The sequence below is a fragment of the Zootoca vivipara genome, chromosome 9 (assembly GCF_963506605.1).
Source record: "Zootoca vivipara chromosome 9, rZooViv1.1, whole genome shotgun sequence".
In the NCBI taxonomy this organism is placed as follows: Eukaryota; Metazoa; Chordata; class Lepidosauria; order Squamata; family Lacertidae; genus Zootoca; species Zootoca vivipara.
Window position 1 is genome coordinate 25,903,799 of NC_083284.1, and position 26,164 is coordinate 25,929,962.

Sequence of the window (26,164 nt, forward strand, 5' to 3'; positions counted from 1 at the left end):
ATTAAGTATATTTTCCATAGTTTAGGTCAGGAGATATCTAAAGGCTCAGTTACAGAAAAAAGTTCATTACACAGGTCAATGTGATCTCTCATGTCGTCAGTGTTTGCAGTTACTTAAGCCAAGACACAATTTTTCAAATATTTTATTCACTATATAAGTACTTAGCAGCCTCATCCCATGCATCTTTACTTGGAAGTAGGTATTGATGAGCTAAGTGGGACTTACTTTCAAGTACCGTAAGTGTGTACATAGGACTGCAAGCTTAGTGAATTTAGCAGGAGGGGGGAATGCCGCAAATGTATAATTTTAAAAATTGCATTCACATTTCAAGGTTAATTGTGCTGGCTCACTGCACTATTCTCCAGATTCAGCCAGTTCTACGCACTTTCACTTGAAAGTAGTTTCATGTTCATCACAGAAATAAAATAGAGAAGAGCACATTTGAACTCAGTCAAAGCTGAATGGGGTCCAGTGGCATTATGAATGAGTGTCTATGTTTCCAGTAAGAAGGGAAGTCAGATGGAATCTGAGTAGAAATCATATAGCAAATGAAGACTATATATCACATATTTCATCAAATGTCAAAGCTGTTTAAGAAGAATTTCTTTGGTATCTGTTCAAAAGTAGCACTCCCTTATAATGCATGGTTGCAATTTGCAACTTTGCATCAATGTAATCTCATTATGAGTGCCCACGTGGCATGTTTGCAACCCCACCCACAGATCTTTGATATTCCACTTCTCCTTGCTAGTTTCCTGTCAACAATTTAGCAAAAATAATATTATTTTGCATTTTCAATGTTAATATGGCATGCATTTTTAATTGGTAAAAGCTAGTTGCTTGAAATCCTTCCCTTATTTCAATCACAAGCAAAGCTATTTTGGAAATACTTTATTGGGGATTTTTCTACTGCATTTTTGCATCACTCTGCTTGCCTTGAGAATTAAGAACAGTTGGAAGTAGTTTCCCTTTGGAATTTAACTGAACATTCAAGTTTATAGCAGCAGTTGAGTTCAGCAAGAGAAATTGAGGGGGGGATCTTTAGGAATCTGCCCCTTGCCTGAAACCCTGGAGAGCTGGTGCCAGTCATTTTGGAGGAAAGGGTCATGACTCAGTGATTGAGCACATGGTTTGCATGAAAAACGGTCCAGGATCAATCTCTGGCATCTCCAGGTAGGGCTATGAAAGAAACCATGGAGAGTCATTATTTGTCAGTGGGCAAGTTTGGAATTTCCTGTTTGGAATTTCTGTACAGGTACAGTACAGAGCAGTGCAAACCATGATTACAACAATTTATGGGAGTTAGTTGCAGTACAGTCTGTATGATTTTGCAGTATTTTAGGTTCAGTATCACTGAAATGGGTAGTGCAGTTTATGAGGTGCATAGGTTTGTCATTTGGAATAGAAGAAATGTTGTTATGGTTGAAATTCCATGAGATGGAGTGGTGTGAATCCTGATTACAACATTTTATAGGTGTTAGTGCAGTACAGCAGGTCTGTTTGACTTGGTTATACAGTCACGCCTTGGGTTGTGAACACTGTGGGTTATGCATTTTCGGGTTGCACTCCATGCCGAACCCGGAAGTACCGGAACGGGTTACTTCCGGGTTTCGGCGTTCATGCATGCGCATGCACAGAAACACAAAATGACGTCATGCATATGTGCAAAAGCACAAATTGCATCACGCATGTGTGCAGACACGGCACTGTGGGTAGCGAACGCTGCGGGTTGCAAATGCGCCTCCCACATGGATCATGTTTGCAACCCGAGGTATGACTGTATAATGTTGAAATGGGCTGGTACAATTTATTTGGTGCATAAGTTTCATTGGGAAGAAAAGACAGTATGGTGATGGCTGAAAAGCTGTGAAATGTTGGTAACTTAGTTTATCCTCCCATTGTAGCAATATCTGCTTATTGAAGCTTCAAATAGCTAATCTTTAGGCTGCTGCAATTATGCACCTGTCATTGTAGTATTGCCCCATTTTGTTGTGCAGATATAAAGTCAAGGATCAAATTGAAGGGGCAGCTAACCTGAGGCTTTCTTAACAAAATAAAAAAAATCCTTCTAGTAGCGCCTTAGAGACCAACTAAGTTTGTTACAGGTATGAGCTTTCGTGTGCATGCACACTTCTTAGATACAGTATCTGAAGAAGTGTGCATGCACACGAAAACTCATACCAATAACAAACTTAGTTGGTCTCTAAGGTGCTACTGGAAGGATTTTATTTTTATTTTGTTTTGACTACAGCAGACCAACACGGCTACCTACCTGTAACTGAGGCTTTCTTAGTTGTGGTTGGACTCCAACTCCCAGCAGCCCCAGCCAGCATGGCCATTGATCAGGGATGATGGGAGTCGTAGCCCAAAAACATCTGGAGTACCTCACATTAACCATCCAGCAAATAATAATATTACGCTGCCATCACATTTTCATATTTGGAAGAAGTACAAAGGGTGGGATACAGGGTTGATAAAGGAATGTGAGATAAACTGAGTCTCCTTCATGCCTGCTGCACACACAAATCCTTGGATTGGATTCCTTCCACATGTGCACATTGTGAAGCAGGAGATTTTCTGCCCACCCCTATCCCCAGAGGGGGTATTGTATACAGGCAACCCCATTTTCCTTGCACAGATTGCTCCTTGTTTTATTGGGGCCAGCGGATGTGTTTGGAATGGGAATACGAGGTCACAAAAGTACTCTAATCGAACATACTTTCAATTTAATCATGGATTGAAAAGAGTTGCCTTAAACCCAACTAACAGTGAATAGTGTTTGAGTTGGATTCTGAAGAAAGACTTTCTTCTGCTGGAGGACGTTCCTCTGCATCCAAATCCTTGTGTATAGGTTGTAGTAGCTGATTTCTCCCTTATAGTCACTGTCCCCCTCGAGACGAATGCCAACAGCATGATAATTTTTATGTTTTCAGGAACAGCCATTGGAAATCTTGACACAAAGCAACCTATTTCATCTCAGGTCAAGTAGTTTATCACATTCGCTTTTTATGTGTAATACTGCTTGCTGAGAAAGTGCCCACAACTTCCTCAGTTCACACAAATACTGCATTCATTTTGTAAAATTAATATGGCACTTATCTCCCAGGCTCCTTTGTGTGTGTGTATTTATTTATTTATTTTAAATGTGGCTTCAGAAATCCTACAAATGTCAGTGAAAGCTAGATTGCCAAATGATTACAGTACAGTGGATTTACGGGAGAGCTTTAAGGGTTAGATTTATACAGCTGCTTGTTAAATATTTTTCATCAGTATTATTTGCTGATATTAACTACTTCTTGCATTGGCTTTGGCAAAGTAATTTAGCATATGCTTAATTCAGTGAGATTTTGCATCCAATTTGTAGTCAAGAATGGTATAGAATATGTGTTGGAAAAGTCATGTAGTTTATCCACATGGAAAGAGGTACGTGTATGATCTAGGCCAGGCATCCCCAAACTGCGGCCCTCCAGATGTTTTGGCCTACAACTCCCATGATCCCTAGCTAAGAGGACCAGTGGTCAGGGATGATGGTAATTGTAGTCCAAAACATCTGGAGGGCCGAAGTTTGGGGGTGCCTGATCTAGGCATTGGAATGGTCTTTCAAAAAGTTACTATTAGCATACATTTGGAATATAAAATAGAAATAATAGGCTTGGCTCAGAAGAATGGAACTATTTTTTAATGTTTGATGTTTTACTATGTTTTATAAATGCTGTAAGCAGCCCAGAGAGGCTGGGGTATAATTGTTGTTGTTGTTGTTGTTGTTGTTGTTGTTGTTGTTGTTGTTAAAGCCATGTACTGAATAAAAGGCTTGTAAACAAACCCAAGTTTTTAATCAGGAGGAAGTTACAGTAGCTTTGAAATTGCAAAGCTATACTGGAAAAGAGAGGCTAGGGAAGTCAACAGAAGGTTAATTTTAAAAGTACTGTACATCAAAATTCCATATGGAAAGAGTTAACCAGGTGTCCACATTACTCCTGCTTTGAAAATTGCTGCTGTTCAAATTATTATTATTATTATTATTATTATTATTATTATTATTATTATTATTATTTGCATATTCTAATATTCTAAAATGCTATGGGTGGTTGTAACTGCCAATTAAAACCTGCATATGTCTTAACTATGAGAAATCGCATCTTCCTGAAAGGTAACCAGATAGTCAGTATGAGATATTCTTGTTTCATAAGGAACATTTTTATTGCTTGTACTCAGTTCACTTGAAGCTTGGTGTCCTTATACTTGACCTGTTCCTTTTAATCTCTCACTGGGCTTCCTCCAGTGCTGCATCAAGCAACTAAGAATCAGGAGACAGTCCCATACTTTCCTGCCTCCTTCAAATACATTTCCACCCCTGCCTCCAGTTTCACTGCCAAATGCACCCCCAGCCACGTTTTTTGAATTCTGTGCGGCTGACAGCTGAAGGTTGGAAGGTTCCTAGCAGCCCCGCCAGCTTGGCCACACAGTCTCTGTCCCTTCAGCATTGGTATTTACCAATCTCAAGGCAAGAAGAAAGCACTTAATCCAGTGTTTCTCAAACTTCGGTCTCCAACCACACCTCCCTGTAGCAGGTCCTCCCTCTACTTTAACAATACAAAACAGATACGTGCAGAGATGCAAGGAGGTAGAGAACCAGAGTTGTTATGAGGCAGGTGTGGGTAAACTTTGGCCCTCCAGATGTTGCTGAACTGTGCCTCACATCATCCCCAGAGAACATGGCCAAGGCTGATGGGAGTTGTTCTCCAACAACATCTGGAAGGTCAAAGGTTCCCCAAAGGTGTGGTAAAAGCTGGAAGTTCCTTACCTTTATTCTGAAGATGGGAGGAGAAAACACGCAGCTCTGCATTACCTATCAATTAAGTATTTTTTGACTGTCATGTAATATGTTTTCTTCTGGCTACAACTGAACCGATGACTTGGGTAATGTGATCTGAGTTCTCAACATGCAACCTGAAAATGAATGTCACTTAGAAGTAAGGCTGACTCTCCATTGCCAAATCCAGGGGGAATGCAAAGACGTTCCAGGGATCCTTCAGTCTTGGCTGACCCCGGCACCACAGGAACAGCAAGAGATAAACACGTTAAGGTGGATTAAGGACAGTTTTCGTTTTTAACTGTGGAGACCTCATCTTGCAAATTAGTGTCATAATAAGAAATGCAAGGCAGCAGTGGGGGTTTGAATATACGGGACACACAAAATACTTCTTAAAGTCAACAAGCAGCATTAAATTAATAGTCATTCTTAATTCCGATATACAGAGCAATAAGTTCAGGAAAGCAAACCATTATTTATTTATTTCTGCTTTCTCAAGGACAGGGGCTAGGAGCTTCTAGTCTGGCCTTCTAGGTCACTCTGTCTGGTCCTTGGGACTTTTGCCAGGATGACACCACCACACCCACAGCCTTACCTTTCACTCTCATTGGTTGTTTTCTGCCTGGCCTGAATGTGCCATTGAACTCTGATAATGTTTCTTGCTTGTCTGGATAGAGAAAGGTGTGTGAGTGTGTAGCCTGCTGCAGAATGGTAACGTTTGCATTTACAGTATTGCTTTGCCTACTTTTGCCTCTGGCCCCTGTAAAGTTGCCCTGAAGGGAATGTGGCCCTTGGAGTGAAAATATTCTCTGCTCAAGGAAGAAGCACAGCTTTTTTGGTTTTTGTTTTAAAGAAAAGAATGGGTGGAGTTGTTGTGTTTTTTTTTTTTTTTGCATGCTCAGCTTTGAATTTGTTAATAAAAGGAAATAATGTTCATCTTACTCTACCAAGAGAGAAATCTGTGTAAGGAAGCAAGCTTCTATATGTGGATTCTGTCACTTGGTTGGGAACCATATGTGCACACTGAAAGCAGATATTTCATTCCTTGTTGTGCTTTCACACTCCCCAGCTCCACACTAGCCTGGACATTATTGTGGATGATGATGATGATGATGATGATGATTATACCACCTTATACCCAAAGGTCTTAGGGCGGTTCACAGAATAAAATAAAATCAAAATATAAAACCATGCTGCCTCTGTTCCACTGGTTATCCAAGAAGCAAGAATCTAGGTTTCTTTTTGTGTAAAGTACGCTTACATGTGTGTGCATAGGGACCTCTCTATGATAAGGTTTCTTGCTTTTGCAGGTTACGCAGCCCAGCTGTGCAGACCCTTAGTGCATTCACCTATATGTGTGTGCATTGGGGGGGGGGTTCTACAGATGTGCTAATGAACATGCATTGATCAGAGCAAAGTTCACCATCACAGTAGCATTCTGCCCCCAAGCCATGCTCATTTCCCCTTATTGAAGGCTTGCAAGGCAATGTCAACCAATAAAGAACGGTGAAAAAAATCCAGCAATATTGTTTAAATGCAACATTGCCATACTTAATCATGAAAAGTATGTGCTCTGTAGTATAGCCTGAAAGCACAAAAAAATCAGGTTTCATCATCGATTTCTGCTTTCAGTTTCTGCGCTTGTAATAAAAGAGTCTGCTGCATTGCACAAAGTCTTCTTTGGCAGTGTTTGACAGACACTGCTGCTGTGTCATGGTTACAGAGCTTCACTGGCTGATGTTGAATGCTAGAAAAAGACTCCTGCAATGCAAATATCTTGTGTTGCCATTTTCTCCTCCTTGCAGTGTGTTAAGTTGGGTGGTCTCTTTTTTTTATACTAAGGAGCCTGTAATATGCACCAGAGTCTCCTTGAAGTATTTCTATATCTTTGTGCTCTGGGGTAAAATCCAGAGTACAATGAACAGAGAATCAGTTTGTTTTTCTTTTTTCTCTCAGGGGGAAGGGGCTGTATTAGAAGGTTTTTTTAAAGTTTGCAATCCCATATTCAGCCTTAATGTTCTATTTCTATGTGCAAGAATATGTGCATTAAATGTGGTATAAGGTCAGAACCCCAGAGTCAGTCACGACTGGACGTAACGGTCAGGGGTCCCTTTACCTTTACCTTTAAGGTCAGAACAGCATGACTGTCTCTTGCCCATGGTTTCGCCTTCCTTCCTTTCTCATGGACAGGTTTTCTTTACTGGGGTATTCATAGTCCTACCCCAGTGGAAGCGGACCAGGACAAATCCTCCAAGTGCCTTTAGGTAAAGGTAAAGGGACCCCTGACCATTAGGTCCAGTCATGACCGACTCTGGGGTTGCGGCGCTCATCTTGCGTTATTGGCTGAGGGAGCTGGCATACAGCTTCCAGGTCATGTGGCCAGCATGACAAAGCCGCTTCAAGCGAACCAGAGCAGCACACGGAAACACCGTTTACCTTCCCACTGTAGCGGTACCTATTTATCTACTTGCACTTTGAAGTGCTTTCTAACTGCTAGGTTGGCAGGAGCTGAGACCGAGCAACAGGAGCTCACCCCGTCGCGGGGATTCAAACCGCCGACCTACTGATCGGCAAGCCCTAGGCTCTGTGGTTTAACCCACAGCACCACCCGCGTCCAGTGCCTTTATGGCTCCACTAATGACAGGTCCAAACAAGCAAGCATTATTTTGTATCCTGTTTCCCCCCAAACCAGGAGTGTCTCCAGGTTTGGGAGGGGACCATAGCAACATGACCACTGAGGACCCCCCACTTGCACCAGTGAGCTCCTAGCAGAGTTCTGATTAGCGCTGGGCAGGGAACAATGATTTAAGTTTCTACAGTGCCCCTGACATATCATTACTCTTTACCTTTCTTCTGGGAAATAGATCATTTGGCAAACTCCCTAACTGGGGACTCACAATTACATTTGCCTATCAGTGCATATACATGCTCCTTGTGTGGTTGCGTTTTTTGAGCAATCTGCCCTTGGGGGGGGGGGGTTGATAGCAACATTGTGATATTAAGGCAGCAATCATAAACACTTTTACAATGTATTTTGTCTCAATGGGGAGGTTTATTGTTTTGTTTTTATTATGTGTTTTGATCTTGTATTTTTATGCTGTGAACCACTATAAGATCTTCGGATTAAGGGCAATATGCAAATCAAATAGATGATAGATGATAGATAGATAGATAGATAGATAGATAGATAGATAGACGAGTAAGCATGGATAGGATTGTGCTTCACATCCTGGTATAGTTGGACTAATATTCTTTTGCCTGTACATATACCAATGAAACACCAATGAAGCTTTCTGAGCGTTTATCTAAGTCTTTGATTGAGTAGCTGTGATACAACGGAAGAGATTAATGTTCTATCTGCTGGGAAACGAGGTGCATCTGACCAACATCAACCCTTTGTTAAGGAAGCAAAAGTCAACTGCAGCTGGGAGAAAACCCCTCACACAGGTTTTTTTTTGGGGGGGGGATATAAAAAGAAGTGGAGCCCTAAGGAATAATGGGGGACACAACAGAAGCAAGCCAAGGAAATAGTGGATCTAACGCCTAGGAGGCAAAATGGCTACAAAAAAGAAGACAGCAAGCTGTGCAGATTGAACCCAAAGGAATGATGGGTAGAGGAATCAGTCAGGGCTGGGAGTTGATGGCGGAAGGGATCAATGAGATTGGAGTGGCAAAAACCTAAAAGAGGATCTGTGTGATGTTGATCAAGGTGCGGGAAAAGAGATGGGAGATGCTTGGGGACAGCAACTATGAAGGGCAAGCTCTGGGCTGGGGTACCTGTAGCCACCCATTATTGGCTGTGCTTCCTGGGACTGATAAGACCTGGCATCTAACAACAACTGGAGTGTCACAGGTTCCCCATTGTTGGCTTAGATAGACACAGAAGGAAAGGACCTAATCTGTTGTAATAACCAGCCAGTTCTTAGTCTTTTGTGAATCAATTGAATCATGTAAAAGTATATTATCATAATTAGGCATTTTGACAAGATTATAACAGGTGTGAGTAACTGTAGTGGGGATAATTTTGTATCTTTTGGATGCTATCCCCCCCCCCCCAATTACCGATCACTTATATTTCTACCTGAAAAAAAATCATAGTTCTTTTTGGCTCAACTTAGACTGTGTTCTAATAAATTTTTGCTGCTCAGATCCACATTGAACCATTTGACCGGTTCAAACATTGCTTCCATACATACACTTAATGCTGCCCCATTGTTGCTTCCTTGCTCCTTTTTTCCAGATGTCCACACATTAGCCAGATCTTTGCAGGTGCAGAACAGCTGTATGTGTATTGGTACCCTTTCAATTTTACAGCTAACAGTAACTGGGGGGCGATGACAGTGAGGTGCAACAGGGTTGAGGATATTTTGGGAAAACATTGTTGAGAAATATTGGTAAAATATTTGATTATTGGCTTTCCATATGGTTACATGCACACCACAGCATGTGGGAAATAATCTGTATTAGAATAAAAGGTAAAGGTAAAGGGACCCCTGACCATTAGGTCCAGTCCTGGCTGACTCTGGGATTGCAGCGCTCGTCTCGTGTTATTGGCCGAGGGAGCTGGCGTACAGCTTCCAGGTCATGTGGCCAGCATGACAAAGCTGCTTCTGGCGAACCAGAGCAGCACACAGAAACGCCATTTACCTTCCTGCTGGTTTAACTCACAGTGCCACCCGCGTTCCTGTTCTGTATTAGAATAGGGATGCCCAAATCAGTAGTGCAAATTATTGGAACTGAAACTTCAGTAACATGAATATGCAGGTTCTTTCTTTGGTCTTACTTGTGCTGTGTACCTTTGAAGAAGAAATGTAATCGTATCCTCTTGCTTATTTTCACAGTCTGACAGCAATGCAAGTTTCCTCAGAGCTGCCAGGGCTGGCAATCTGGACAAAGTTGTGGAATATCTGAAGGGAGGAATAGACATCAATACATGTAATCAGGTAAGTGGCTCATGATTTACAGATTTTGGCATAATATGCAAGTGGGAACTGCAGAAGGAACTGGGTAGAAGGAAGAAGGGAAGGCGTGTTTTTATTCTTTTGCTGGCCTTTCCTTCCCCCTACATTGAATTGAGTGCTAAAGGTGGGGTGGAAAGATATTCCTGTGAGCCACATGTGTGTGTTTGTGTGTGAGTGTGTGATGTGGGTGGCGCTGTGATCTAAACCACAGAGCCTAGGGCGGGAATCCCCGCGATGGGGTGAGCTCCCATTGTTCGGTCCCAGCTCCTGCCCACCTAGCAGTTTGAAAGCATGTCAAGTGCAAGTAGATAAATAGGTACTGCTCCGGTGGGAAGGTAAATGGCGTTTCCGTGCGCTGCTCTGGTTCGCCACATGATACGGAAAAACTGTCTGCGGACAAATGCCGGCTCCCTCGGCCTATAGAGCGGGATGAGTGTGCAACCCCAGAGTCGTCCACGACTGGACCTAATGGTCAGGGGTACCTTTACCTCTGTGTGTGTGTGTGTGTGTGTGTGTGTGTGTGTGTGTGTGTGTGTGATTTTCACTGTTTTATCTACAATTTTATTAATGTAAACTGCTAAACAAACAAACAAACAAATACAGTTTTTATTGATTTCCAACGTATAACAGCAAAAAGAGAAAGAAAAAGAGAGAGAAAATACAAAAACAAAATCCCAACTTAGCCCCCTCTCCAGTCCAGGACAGATCAGTCTATTTAAGTTTTGCCAAAGCCCAGTCTGTGATTTCGATAGTTGCCGTTATTCATGGTTATTAGGAAAGGAACATTTAAATGGTGTCTCTGTATGTTTTGACTGCATAATTAATAAGTTCTATAAACATGATAAATAACAACAAAAGGTGGCAGCTCGCTCTATAGTGCATTTACATGGAGATTAATAGTAGATCAGTGGCTCAGAATAGGCTTAAATTAGTTAACAGGCAATTCTTCTTATAGAGAAATTTCCTTTTGACTCCATTCATATTCTGATCGCAAGCAAGATAGAACACCTGAGTCTCGCCTTAAAAAAGATTTTAAGCATGTTAGCAACTTTGCATCCTGTGAATCTTATCTCTCCTACAATTATAATCTATTGATTTTGCAGAGGAAAAGCAAAAGCCAGAAGTCTCAAGATTATTATCATGCCTTCTGTATGGCAGTAGGAAGGGATGAGGTCAACTTTTATCAAATGCTTAAACAGCTCCTGTGATGTTTGCCCACACAGATATTCTAAATCAGGCATCGGCAACCTTTTCTTCCTGTGGGTCGGCCAGCTCTAGGCTCTGTGGTTTAGATCACAGTGCCACCCACATCACACACACACACACACACACACACACACACACACACACACACACTATCGTCTGTGGGCCGGACACGGGCCGCACAGGCGCAGAAGCCATTTCCGGTGCTGCTGCGGACATTTTGGAAATGGGCAGCACAGCACCAGAAATCGCTTCTGCTGCACTGCTTGGAGAGTCCCTGCACCGCACTGCACCGTATCCTGCCCATGGGCCAGAGTTTGCCGATGCCTGTTCTAGATTGAGAGACACCCCCCCCCCATTTAATTCCCCTAGTAGATATGAAGCTACTCCTCTTCAATCAAAATTTCAAGGGCAGTAGTATACATTGGCAGGGACATGGTATTTTATTGATTTTTATGGAAATTGGAAAGCTTCTGTTTTGCTCTTGGGCATGGTGTGTCCCTTTCGCTTTCTACAAATCAAGTGTATCTTCCTCCACAATGCACCTGGTGTTCAGTGATCCCAAGCGCGGAAGTCTGAGGTTTCCCTTGCTATTCCTGTGTAGCATCAGGCAGCAAGTAAACACTTCGTAGGTTATTTTTAGAGGGAAGCTCAATGTGTGTTGGAGCAGATAGAATCAAGTAGCTAATGGACATCTGCAGTAATCGGAACTGCTCAAATGCCAACTAGTTTGCTTCATACTGGGAACAGCCTCAGTGCATGCAAAGGATCACGCATTTGCTTCATTTCAAATCTATACAAGTGAATTGAGAAAGAAAAAATAGTTTTTTTAAAAAAAAATGCCAATATGGGGATTAACATCTTAAGTTTGTTTACGTGGGGGTAACTCCTACAAAGTTCAGTGGGGGTTACTCCCCATTATTATGTTAGCTGATCTGAGATATTTTATCTGAAGAGAATTGTGTTTGCTATATGGATGTGACATACCAGTGCTATGATCAGATGAGCACTTGGTCGATGTTCTTTGTATGGATCAAACTAGATGTATGATCCATGTGATGCAGCAGCTTCCAACTATAATCATTCCAGAACAGACACTTCAATTTTGCCAAGATCAAGCACTGTAGTGCAGCTGATGTGATGTTAGTTTAGGCCTGGGACCAGGGGGGTCAAAGCTGTATGCTCTCTTTGTCAAACACAATTTTTGATGTTCAGAGAGGATGAGTTGTTAAAATAATTGTTTGCCATGTTTAATGTGTTTTCACACTTTCTCAGTCTGTGTGTAAGTAGAAGTTTACTGATGTATATTTTGTCCCTGTTCTAATTGCATAATATCCACTTCCCCTCTGTCCTCTTATCTATAATTCCCTAGTTACCAAATCTCACATTTGCTACATTTTTGATTGAAAATACATTTGAAAAAGGATATAATAGCAAATGTCTTGCCTTTCCATACAGCCTACTTGCTTTATCCTTCTTCGTTCACAAAAAGCAAACAGATACTTCATTAATGCTCATTCTGAAGAAACACTAGGCAATCATATATTCTTAGTTTTCTTCTCATTTTCTTACAAAAAATAGGGATGGATGGATGTAAAACAGGAATGGCTTTAGACAAGTTCAGGGCTGCTTTGCCATGAGGGTTATGTTTTACCTCCACCAGGGCCGTCTTAAACGCCCCTGCCGCTGTGGTGCGCTGGATCTCTCCGGCGCCCTCCCGCCCCGTTTCCCAGCGCGGTGGGCGGGTGGGCGCAGCGGCGGGCGGGCAGGCAGGCACAGCGCGATCTCTCTGGCGCCCTCCCGCCCCGTTTCCCAGCGCGGTGGGCGGGTGGGCGCAGCGGCGGGCGGGCAGGCAGGCACAGCGCGATCTCTCTGGCGCCCTCCCGCCCCGTTTCCCAGCGCGGTGGGCGGGTGGGCGCAGTGCGCAGCGCGGCTCCCACAGGCGCAGCTGCACGGCGGACCGGCGGATCGGCCGGCCAGCGGGCAGGCGCAGCTCGCGGCGCCTTTCTGGCGAGCCGGCGCCATGGTGCCCTGTGCCACCGCGGGTCTACCTAGAGCCGGGCCTGACCTCCACCGCCTGAGGCAATATGCCTCATTATTTATACCCTTTGTTGAGGATCACACGGGGATAGTCCTGTTTCACTAGGGTCCTGCCTGTGTGCTTTCCATAAGTATATTGTACACTTCTTAACGGCTTCATGCTATGAAATGGTTTTAAATCTGTTAAATAAAAATAAAATAAAATCTGGTTAGCCACTCTGTGAACAGGATACTGGACTAAATGGGCCTCTGGTCTGATCCAGCAGAGCTTTTCTTATGTTCTTATTCTTCCATGTGTCTGAATAAAAACTATTTCAGATCCTGCAGATAGCTCAGTCTGGAGAGCATGAAACTCTCAATCTCAGGGTTGTGGGTTCAAGCCACACATTGGGCAAAAGATTCCTGCATTGCAGGGGGTTGGACTAGATGACCCTTGTGGTCCCTTCCAACTCTACAATTCTAGGATTCCTCACTTCCTGCTGTGATTGAAGGTACCTGATAAAATAGCACGGCATTTGCAAAATCTCAGATATGGATATAGTAAGCCTTGATATAGGCTTTTTATCTAAACTAGCAACCTTATTTGCTGTTATTTTTTAATATGGGGAAGGGAATCCCTGATTGTTTCTGCAAAGCACCAGAGCCACTTTTCCTAGGTCATCCACAGAGCAGCGTGCCCTTGTAATTAAATTGCAAACGCCCTCCCACATCTGATCACCTGAAGAACTGACATTGTTTACAGATGGAATTACTCCATGGCAACAGAGATGCCAGGAAAGAATCACTGCTTAGTCATGATGCACTTGTCCTCACTTGGAACCACTTTCAACCATGGATTGAGTCCTGGGTTGTGTAAACAAATACAGGGCTAAAGTTAGTTAAGAGGGTGCTGTATCTAAGATAAAATTGATCACGTGAAAAAGCCTGCCATTAGCCAAGCCCTACTCTTTTCTTTTCTCTTCCTTCCATCTTTTTCTCCTTCCCTTTCTGTAGGTTCACGGCACTATTTTTGTAGAATCTAGAGTGGGCTCTACATTGAAAGGCTCACAGAACATTGAACCTTGTGTTCTGCTGCTGAAAGGCTTTATTATTATTATTATGCCCAGTCCTCCAGAATAGACCGGTGGATAATGGGAAATCAACATGAGTCTTTCCCTCTGTGGTTTTCTGCTGCCTTGATCCATTTAATCAGATAAAACAGCATTTGGTTTCCAGCCAGCCTCTTTTCTAAATAGGTTGGATTGTGCCCAGCTGACCTTTTGCTGTTTCCACTGATCATTAAAACTGAATAGATCCTTTAATGTAATCTGTACAGTATTGTGTCAATTCATTTAATGCTGAATTCCACAGTTTATAGTTGTAGGTAAATCTCCTAGATTTCCTGTTTTAGCAAGGTGTGCTAGTAAGGCATTTGGGGGATCCAAAGTAGGCTGGCCACATGACCTGGAAGCTGTATGCTGGCTCCCTCGGCCAATAACGCGAGATGAGCGCGCAACCCCAGAGTCGGTCACGGCTGGACCTAATGGTCAGGGGTCCCTTTATCTTTACCTAAGTAGGCTTACTTTATTTATTCATACTTATTTATTAAAGTACATTATCCCATGTGGAGGTAGGTTTCCATAGAAGTTAACTGGACTCATTTCAAAAGATAAATAAATATCTTTTGAATATTTAAAAATATCTGTTTTTATTCATACTTCTATTGTTTTCTTTTATATTTTTCTGAACAGCTTAGATGTTTCCTTACAAAGAAGGCTCATATAAGTTGTTGTTGGTGTTAAATAAAATAAATGTAGTTTTGTATTTAGGCCACTCCGTGTTTGCAAGATTCAGCCGGGATTTAATTATAAAATGATTTTTTAGAATAAAACTTTTGTTTGAGCCAGAAGTGGTTACCATATTAGGATTTTGCCAAGATCAAGCAGATAGAATAATAAACTTCTCTCATTTGGAATCTATTTATAGTAGCCAGAAAAACTTTGACAAAGTTTTGGATATTTAGGTATATTCTGGGACAGTCAGAGTGGTTTACTGGTATATAAATAATGAAAGTAATAACAGTTGTTGGATAGACTAGAGCCATTTCATTTTCATGGGTGCAAATAAAGTGGCTGCATTTGGCAGCTAGAATTTAAATATCCATGTTTGAGAAATGATCTGATTTCTTCTTTGTTTACAAAGAACCACCACCTCTTTAAGTCTGCATATCTGATAGAGGAGGTGTTGTTTTATTTTAAGAGTTGTGTTTTTAAAATTATTTATGTACTCTGCTGTAGAACTGAGCGGATAGGAAATAGTTTTAACAAACAAATATGTGAAGTGGGAGAGCCAGGTAACTCTGGCTTTTCAACACTTGAAAGGACAGAAATGAGAGAAACCCCATCCAATTCTTGTTTTACTGGTATATACTGCACTCAGAGGTTCGGTTCAAGTAGACTTTGGGAGGTTTAAATGAGGGTGCTACTATGTAGACTCCTTTGAACCTACCCATTTTGAGATCAGTACATCAGTGGGATAGGGAGAGGTCAATCTTGTGTTTGCTTGGCAGCTTCCTTTGTGCCTCCCCCACACTCCCATGAGAAATGGGTGGGCAGAGTCTATGAGATTTCAAAGGTATCTCCTTCTGTGACACAACATTTCTTATTGTATTTGCAAATGTTGAGAGAGATGCATAGGTGTTTGTGTGGTGGATGTTGTGGACAGCATGACCATGCATGCATTGGATGTGGGACCTGGAGCTTCCTATGTGAATGGGATGGAACAATAGCTCAGTCTCTGACTGGCAGTGGCTGTGCCAGCTGAGAACTTTTTAGCTGCTGATGTCTGTGCTTGCAGCTAGGACTATACGACTGTGCTATACGACTAGGGTTAAACCCCTTTAAGAGGGGCCAAATGGGAAGTTTGTGGTTAATGTGAGGATTGTTATTTTTTATTTTTCCCTTGCAGAATGGACTCAATGCTCTACACCTGGCTGCCAAAGAAGGCCACGTGGGACTGGTTCAGGAATTGCTGGAAAGAGGTTCTGCAGTGGACTCTGCTACTAAGGTAATATATTCACTGTACAGTGGAACCTCGGTTTATGAACGCGATCCATTCCATGGAGGTGTTCATAAATGGAGGCATTTGCTCCCTGAAGGCACGCTTCTGCGCATGCGTGAAGCACCGATAGAGCGCTTCTGCGCACGTGCGCGCTGCGCAGATTGCTTTTGCGCATGCACGAGCTGCGCAGATCACGTCTGCGCATCCGATGCCGCAGAACCCGGATGTAAATACTTCCGGGTCCGCGCAGTTCGTAAACAGAGGCGTTCGTAAACGGGACTGTTTGTAAAACGAGGTACCACTGTATACAAATGGTTCTCTGTGTGTGTTTCACACACGTGCGCGCGCGCACACACACACTGACACACACACACTGAAATAGAGCAAGGGTAGACAATGTGGTTGGACTACAGCTTTGATCAGTGACATGGTCAGCTAAGGGATGATAGGAGCTGTAGTACAGTAACGTTTACTTATTTAGAACATTTGTATCCAGCTCTTCAGCCAAAAAGGCTCCCAGAGTGATTTGCAAACAGTCAATTAAAACAAGACAGTCTTTGTCTGAAGGCTTACAATCTTATATAAAAACACAATAGACAAGGGAAAGGGGGCAGGGAGGGGGAAAGAGACATTGGAAGAGCACCACAGCCATCTATGATTCTATTCCTGAAACAGACTAATGATGAACATTATTTGTTTCAACTCTGCATTAAGATCCATTAGGCAGTGTTTCTGAAACATGTGCTGAAACTCCTAAGTATATGTCTCACACACCTTCCATCTGACAACAGCACTGTACTCTGTCCTTCCTCATTAACGTCGGCTGTGCATGCCTCAAGAATGCAAGCACACACTTTGCATCAACCTCTGCAATCCATACCAAACTCACACCAACCCTCCCTTAGTACATTTGTTGGCTTCAAAGTAAAAACATAGGAGAATTAAAGAACCCTCTCCTATACTATATAATCACAGAGGTGAGAAAGTGTTGGATCCAGACTTGTCTTGATGAACAGATGGGCTTTGGACTGATTGGAAGGTCACATGTCTGTTGTGTCCTCCTCATGCTGCCCTGCCAACGCTGCCGCCCCCCAATGCTCCTGGGTCTATGGCCCCAGCAGCCCCCTCCCACACTACGCCCCTGCCTGGAGGGCCTCATTCTCCCCCCAGGTCTGAGGTTTCCTATGTAGACAATACTGGGGGCCAATGGTCTGACTGTGTATAAGGAGGTTCCTGTGTTCCCATGAAAACTGCTCCCTTGTCATGCAAGTAGAAAGTAATTTCATATTACTCCTTGGGATTTTTTCTGGTTAAGAATAATTTCCCCCTTTTTTTGTCTTGGTGTTAATAGCTGGCAGCATGAGACAAAACCAATTCAAAGGATGCAGCTTTATTGCTTTGCTTACTGTCGCCTCTATCCCTGTGAATATTCTAGAATTATCAGGTTTTTCAAAATTGGTCTGCATCACTGAAGGGCAGTGCATAGCAAGAACATGGTGGAATTATATACATACCATAAGAGTCAAAGTATTTAAATAAGAGGTTTCCACATTATGGACCTCCCTAGCTAAAAAAAAAAAAGAGGCCAAAAACATTTCTAAGAAATTTTTGGGTAGCCTTAATTCTAGGAGGTTTATTATAAATGAAGAGAAAGTTATTGAATAGTTTTAATGCAAGAATGCTAAAGTTTCAATTGATGTTATGAATGTGAATGAAAATACTGTTTATTGAAAGCTGCTTTGAACCTTGGGTTTGGGGCAAATCTGTCTATGAATAAATTATTATTCCTATTATTATCTTTTATCAAACAGAAAGGCAATACTGCATTGCATATTGCATCCTTGGCTGGGCAGGCTGAAGTTGTCAAAGTCCTAGTGAAGGAAGGAGCCAATATTAATGCACAATCTCAGGTATGTTGGGCATTTTCTGCTTTATAAAAATGCAATGTTGTATAAAGTGCTCTAAACCTTAAGTTGGCAAATCTGACTCAAGGTTAATTGGTCACACACAGTGAAGTGCCCAAATCATTCAGCACAGTGGGACATATTGAAACCTCACCAGCAGCTGGAGCACAGCAGCTAAATCAGATCTCTCAGTCTTCAGATTATGAAATTATAAGCTTTCTCCTGGCACGTAGAACTTCATTTTGAGGCATGGAATTCAGTGAGGAGCCCTATAGGTAATATAAACTGAATCCCAATATTCTTGAAGCCATCTTTTTTATGCTTCTCCAAATATACCTTTTTCACTCTTGTATATTTTCAAATAAGGATATAGTACTATTGATTCTCAGCCTGCAACAATACATTTTCTGCCCTCCAAAATCTATATAACTGATTTTTAAACTGTGTTCCTGGAAACTCTTTTAAGTTTGAAGGTTTTCTCATTGGGGTCACTTGTGTATTCTAGGTCATATTCGCAGTTTACATGGGGCAGTGGTCAGACTGACCTCATCTGGTTGATGCGCCACACAAAATTAGAGTGCACCCTAAGTATGTCCTAGAATACTCTGCAGTACCCAAGGGTTCCTCAGCACAATGTTGGTATGGAAAAGCAACATGGACAAACTCATCTCAATTGGAAATAAGAATGGTACTTTCTAAGCTTCTTCATAAAGAGAAACTTAGGGGGTGGAAATGACCCTTTCCAAATGCTTTCCATGGCCTCAGAATATGGCACATCGATGAGAAGGAAATACATAGAAAGGACCTTCATCACTCGCCTGTGGGTCTTCCTTGTCTGAGAGTGTAGTTTCCTTCATCCCTTCTACAGCTGGCTACTGCAGAGTTAGACAAGAGTCCTTTAAGTCAGCACAGCCATCTCCTCAGTGAGGTGGGCCCAACTGCAGTGCTAGTCAACCTACAAAAAGGTTTCGAATGGCCCTGGCTCTGGGCTGAGATGGCATCTTTCAAACCCCAGCTGCCATAGCTGCCAAGGGCCCTGACCTGCTATAGGAGAACTGCCTTCACTTTGCTTAGACCTAACTTGACCTATGCCTAATCTTCACTTCAACTCCTTGTTGTCTCCACTTTCCCTATGTGCTTCAAGCCCCAACACAACAGCATAACACGCTAATGCTTCTTCCCTGTAACTAATGTCTCTGCTCCCTCACCTCGCCAGCCCTGCCACTCACTTTCCTTTCCCCAGAACTTACAGTAATAGCCAGTGGAGATATGTGTGAAGGAGAGAGCAGCTATTTAGACTTTCATTAGCCTTGAATACCTAACAGCTGAGCAGATTCTATCGTAAAGGTCTGTGGGAATTATAGTTTGTCAGAATGCATGTCCAACTGCAACCCCCAGGGATCTTTGCAGTCGGAGCCTTACACTGAGAACATTTTCAGGGATAATGCTGGCCTATGACATAAACCCCTCTTTTGCATACACACCATCCAATGCTGCATGTGAAAGGTAAGTTTTTTGGATGGGGAAAGGCAGGCTCACCTGATGCCTTCATTAGATATCTTTAGGTGCCAGGCAAAAACATTTCTCTTCAACCAGGCATTTGGCTGATTAACATTCCATGGCTTTTTCAATGTGTTTGTGGAAGGAGTGTTATTGGTTTTGCTTCATGTATTTTGTATCTTTCTGTTGTGAACTGCCCTGGGATCTTTGAATGAAGGGCAGTATACAAATATGATTAATAATAATAATAATAATAATAATAATAATAATGTAATAGTTTGAAATAGCCTGAACTTATTTATTTGGCTCAGGTTCCGAACACCTGGCTATTTTGGAATGGGGTGGGTGGGCAATTCATTTCTAAATTCTGCCTCTATCTAAAACTTAACCTGCTATTAAAGCAGAAAATCTGAAGATCATTGATGTAGATGATGGTTTGGATTCAGTGGGAGTCTAAAATCATTGATGTAATTGATATATTGTGTTCATATTCAGTACCTGTACAGGGTTGTTATAAATTTCAAATTTTGCCATGCTGCATTAATTTCCCTTTCTTTTGCCAAAGAGCAGCATTACTCTGTCACAATGCAAGCTGATACTTGAAGGTTGGGGAAAATTGATGCATACAAAGGAGTCCAGTGGATTGTGGCCTTTGTGCACATGCAGAAAGCCCTTTGAGATGGGATGGAACTCTGCAAGAAGACCATTCATATCAATAGGGCTTGTGAGTTGTGCACTTGGTCATTAATTTAGCAATAAAATAAAAATAAAAAATTTGGTCCCAAACATACTAAATCTGTAGTCAGGTTCAGTGCTTAATATTAATGAACAATGGCTATACACAAGCCGCAACTGCAAGGCACCCTCTGGAATACTGCTCTTTTCTCTTTTACATAGAAGGAAATGCCGCAGTATCTCAGGCAGGAGTCTTTGATCTATTTTGGTAGCTGCTGACTCACAGCAGAAAAGGCTTCAGAAAGGGAAAGGGTAGAAGGAATTTGCAAATGACAAAATAAAAATAAAAGGTCATCTGTAGTCAGATGGAACTGTTTAATCTATGTGTGGCACCACTGACGTTCACTGCACTAAGGGCCCCCATGATAGATATCTAAAATCACCTACAGTTAGGTGATTTTAAATATCTATACATATTTTTACAACCACCAATACCCATGCAGTTTTATAATATGTGTGATGGAGTTAGGCCTTCTCCTATATCCTATAGCAGGCACCCCCAAACTTCGTCCCTCCAGATGTTTTGGACTGCAATTCCCATCTTCCCCGACCACTGGTCCTATTAGCTAGGGATCATGGGAGTTGTAGGCCAAAACATCTGGAGGGCCGCAGTTTGGGGATGCCTGTCCTATAGTAATGCCACATTGTTGATGCTGTTGCATTTTGTAAATTGGCAATAACAAGCCGAGACCCACCTAAAATCATAGCTGTGAGGCAGGGATTGGGGTTGCCCATAATTTATTCTCTGTGCCCTTGTTCTGTCTCTTACACACTCCATATGCTCCTTTATTCGTCTTATACATGCCTCCATTCACATACATTACTCTTAGATATAGATACTCACATATGCCACTATAATATATCCTGGATAGCTCAGTTGGTTAGAGTGTGGTGCTGATAACACCAAGGTTGCAGGTTCAATCCCTGTATGGTACAGCTGTGTATTCCTGCATTGCAGGGGGTTGGACCAAATGATCCTCAGGGTCCCTTCTAACTCTACATTTCTATGATTCTATGTTATATATATATAACACTGCAACGTGGGAGAAGAATGTTTAGCTTACAAAAAATAATTTTATACATTGCATAATCTGAGTCTATCTGATGGTATAAAGAATGTGCTTTTTCTTTCTACATTAGCTGGGCATCCTGCAAAATTGTTAAGAACTCAGTAAGCCTGAGGTCACACTTGCTGTGAATTGCATGGTGGCTTTGTCACTCATAGGGTTGGCTGAACTATAGGACTAGCCCAGTACTCTGTTTTTGTATAAAGCTGCAATAGGAGGTGGTTTATTTAGATATATAGGCCTACTATGAACCCCATTGGTTCACAGCAGGCAGCAGTACTGCATCATAAGGAAGAAGGAAAAGCAATTTCTTGAACAGAAGATTCACAGTGCATATTACAGTGACAAAGGAAGTGAGTACCAAGAAACAGAATAGAACAGCATGAATCATATGCTTCCCTTTAATTCCCCCCTGATATTTTAGCTCTCAGCAGTTCTTATTTTAAGTCCACCAGCTAACCCATAGTTGGTGGGGGAGAATATATTTGGTTAAAACCAAAGAAACAAAGTGAAATGGAGGGATGGGAATTGAGGGGAGTGGGAGCCCAGGGACCTTTACTAATCCTAATTACGTAATATTCTCCAAAGCATCTTTAAAAACCTAACCAACCAACCTATGCCCATTTTCTTGGCTCTGCTGAGAACTGTACCTCATAACAAACCCTTTACCATACATCCCATTAAGATAATGTCTGTATAAAATAACTTTATTTACATTTGTCAGTCACTTCATACAAAATAAAATGTCTCAATATATATTATGAAGAAAGAGAAGGTATGAAATTATATATTACACCCATGACACTGCTCAGGGTTTTTCTGTTTCCATTTTTTGCTAAAAATCATTACATCAAAACACTGGCTAATTTGTTTCTCTTTGTATCCCCTTCCTCCATCAGATTAAATGAATGCTATGATTCATTTTAGCTCAAGAAGCTATCAAATAGCTTTTTTTCATTTGTTCTAATTATACAATTATCATGAACATTCATTATCCAATTTTATTTCACAGTATTTTTCACCAAAAGCTTTAATACAATGCCAATATTTGACTTCTCAGTCCTTTCTTTAAAAAAACCTACTCTGAATCCCATTTTAATGAAAAATGCCAGAAATATAAATATCATCTTCACAGGGAGTATATAATGAATATTCTAGTTTTTCAGCACATTAATTGGTAGCACTAAATGTTCCAGGCACTGTCTACAGGCATTGTAGCAGATGCTTGGTCCTCGAATTCTGATCCAAATTGAATTGACTCAAAAAAATAAAGGCAGCCAAGCTCATACAAAATAATAATAATAAAAATGGCAGGTGCTCTGACACATTATAATCTCGTTCCCACTTAGACCTTATACATACGCAAACAATTAGTTATAAAAGGGCTGTGTAGGACATTATATATTTAGATATAGGCAGCTCAAATGCAGGCGGTTGGAACTCAACTTGAGCTGAATAATGGGTAAATCACAATATTCTAGCAATGGTCCCAGATACTTTAACTCCCCCACCTACCTGTTTGATGGCTATATTTATGAGGACTCAAGTATTTGGCCCAATTTTTAGCTGCAGTTAATTTCTGGTACACACAACAGAAAATAAAGCACTAATATGCTGGCAGAAACAGAGAGAACAAGAAAGCAGGATTTTTAGAATTCGTTGTTGTTGTTAAAATTTGTTAGCCACTTTATCTTGCCTAGGCAACCCAGAACGACAAACAACCAAACAACCAACCCCATATAGATACATTAAAACAGAGTGGAAAAGAAATACTTTAAAAAATCCAATTTACAGTACTTCCAAAAGGCCTCAGATAGTTAAAGACAAAAGTCTTGTTTATAGAGGAAAGTTTTTGTCTGGCACCATGGTGGAAAACTAGTATCAAATTGACATTGTTACATCCAAACTAGGCCTTAGGGAATTTATATAGCATTTTTCAGTGTTCATAGCACTTTCTTATCTGGTTGTAAACTTTACAACAACTATGTAAACTCAGTTGTCTTCAGCATCCTCGTCCTATTGCTTATGTAGAGGCCAGGGCTAAGAAGGTCATAGCTTACTCTAAGCCTACTTGTGAGTTCATACCTGAGGTGAGATTTAAACTGGGGACTACCACAATCATAGCTCAACTCCTTTGCTAATACATCCTACAGTACTTGCTGCATGATGCGCAAAGCATAATTGGCTCAATCTTTCTTCTATTTGAATAAGAACTGATCTGATTATTTTTGTTCAGCTCTCTATGTTTATTTTAAATTAACATCTAGGTCATTCTTTTAAAAAATTGTTTAAAAATGTCATCAGCTGCTGGTGAAAATATTTCTTGATTCCGTAAGCATGTGCAAATTCAGTTTTTGCTTACTTATATACTCCTCCTGCAAATTAAGAAGATGGATTTATTACTCTATTACACTCAAAATAGAGTAATATCAGACACATTTTAATTGAGCACATTTTAAAAGTGCACATTGAATACAATTAAACCCTAATTTTGCCCCTACTGCCCCATATTTACTACCTTGATCTAGGCCTGGGCTAGTCCAGTGTACTGGAAGTATCAATTTGTTGCTGAACCAGTCTCAATTTTAAAGCTAAAGAAACATTCTATATGGGTTCTAAAACCATGTCCCATTGTTTTGTACATTCCACCTCCCAGTTAAAGATTTTTTTCCCAAAAGATGCATGAATGGAAGATGGCTTGCATAACTACCGTGATTTTTTTCTCTTTCAAGCTTCCAATAAACTTTTATAAACAATAGTTACAGATTTAGTTTTGAGAAAGATCGAGTTAGTCCTTCGAGAAACTTCAGTGGGAGTAAAATAAAAAAATTCCTTCAGTAGCACCTTAAAGACCAACTAAGTTTATATTTTGCTATGAGCTTTCGTGTGCATGCACACTTCTTCAGAATCTTCAGACTTCTTCTTCATCTGAAGAAGTGTGCATGCACACGAAAGCTCATACCAAAATATAAACTTAGTTGGTCTTTAAGGTGCTACTGAAGGAATTTTTTTATTTTGCTTCGACTCGGACCAACACGGCTACCTACCTGTAACTTCAGTGGGAGTGTTTCAGCATCTTCTAATATGAATTTACTATTGTCACAGAAAATCCAAAAAGTAAAAACAAACAAAGAAAAAACACCCATGAAAGATGTGGATTGTATGGGAGGAAAATATGGGATTTTATTTTGAGGAGGAAGATGACATTGTGTTGCTGCTGCAAAACATTTGCATGAAGGAGCAGCACAGAGTTAATAACAAACTACAGGGTTGAAGCACCCTGAGACTAATGGCACTTTGTGTGGGTTTGGAAAAAATGACAAATTCTGCTTAGTTAAAAACAGAAGCAAAATCTACCTGTTTCCTCATGGCTATTCTGAAGAAGTAAAGAAGAGGGGGAAGCACACAAGACCAAGGCTCACACAGGCTCATAAAGGTGAACTACAGGTTATTGTTACATCTGAACAAATCCATTATGACGGCATTCTTCCTGTGGCTGAAGAATTCCTCTGACATATGACTTCTTTTCCTTTTCTTCAGAGAGAAATGTCAATGCATTAAATAGCTATTCAAAATTCTGCGAAAATTGTCCTATACTATTTTCTAGATACAGCAGAATAATTTTGATCACTATAACTCATAACAGGGTAATTCGTTTTACAAATTTGCCCCCTCGCCCCAGTGAAATTTTCTTACAAATGTATGGCCCCATTAAGTCTAATCTCTTTTTGTTTTCATGATTCTATGCTCTCTGTTTTAGTTACAAAATCTGTAAAGAAGGTAAAAAGAAGGTTAAAAAAATAGAAACCTCTGACGCATATTCAGAGCCTCATCATGTAATGTGAACATCTTTGGAAAAGTGGGTATTACGTCCTTAACTTACCCTTGTAGAGAAAGAGAATCTCTCCTGTTGAGATAAAATCCTCTTATGAGACATTATTTTTAGTACAGCTGAAAGTAATGCCCTAGAGCATAATGCAAAATAAGTTTGTAGAGTCCTAATAATTTTTATTCTTTTGTGATGCATTTTGAACTCCAAGAACAGAGACCTCCATAGAAATAATACTTCTATGACACATTTCTATTACAACTCAGGCCCAAAGCCCTGCTATAAAGTCTGATTACAGACTTGCAGCTGTCCTGTTGGGACAGTTAAACTTTCATTAGTTAATAAGTTCACACAAGCCTTTTGCATGCTTTAATCACATATGATTTTAAAGGTAAAGATGATGTGTTTGTGCTGGATATGAAAAGGGATGTGAAGACAGTATAGGACAGGGGTGCCCAAACTTTTTTCAAAGAAGGCCAGATTTGATGGAGTGAACATACGTGAGGGCCGACCAAAGCTGTTCAGCTTTTTTTAAGGATTGTTTGGGACAGTGATTTATTTGGGTTTTGTCACTCTGGAAAGCACTTTGAATGCTGATGACACTACATTTTTGCAAGGCAAGGGAGAGATCAGAATATTGCATCTCCGTAAATATCAGAACTGTTGAGAAAATCTAAAGATCTACTGGTCAGCTAGTTTTACCTCCCCAAGGGGACTTTTGACTTGCCCTCCATAGCAAACTGCCTATGAGACTAGATGGAGTTTTAAAAGAAGTTTGGTATGGAGCATGATTATTTGTTTTTCAGAGTAGAAGATGTGGAAAGTCAAACTGGAGTCACAACAAATCCTAAGTAGTATTTTGGACCTCAAAAACTATCTAGAGTTGTATTGTTTGGAATCAGTTAATTGAAAAGCAGCTTTTATACGAGTATATTCTTTTATAATTTCAGCTTTTTTTCTCTTTTCTTTAGCAAGCACAATTATGCTATAATGTCACTGAATGGATGTCAGTAATAAGACTTTTTAGTGCTTTGTTAGATCTATAATAAGCACAAAAAAGTAACCGTAGATGG

General features: G+C 41.0%; 1 protein-coding gene across 50 annotated transcripts in view; it reads left to right on the forward strand.

Annotated features, from left to right (window-relative positions):
* ANK2 (ankyrin 2) overlaps positions 1–26,164 on the forward strand; it is a 310,153-nt gene that overhangs the window by 172,370 nt on the left and 111,619 nt on the right. For all 50 annotated transcript variants that reach the window (XM_060278521.1, XM_060278531.1, XM_060278530.1 and 47 more), the window contains 3 exons: positions 9,655–9,756; positions 15,964–16,062; positions 17,868–17,966. In XM_060278521.1, the coding sequence (XP_060134504.1) occupies positions 9,655–9,756; positions 15,964–16,062; positions 17,868–17,966 (300 nt within the window). The remainder of the gene's footprint in view (positions 1–9,654; positions 9,757–15,963; positions 16,063–17,867; positions 17,967–26,164) is intronic.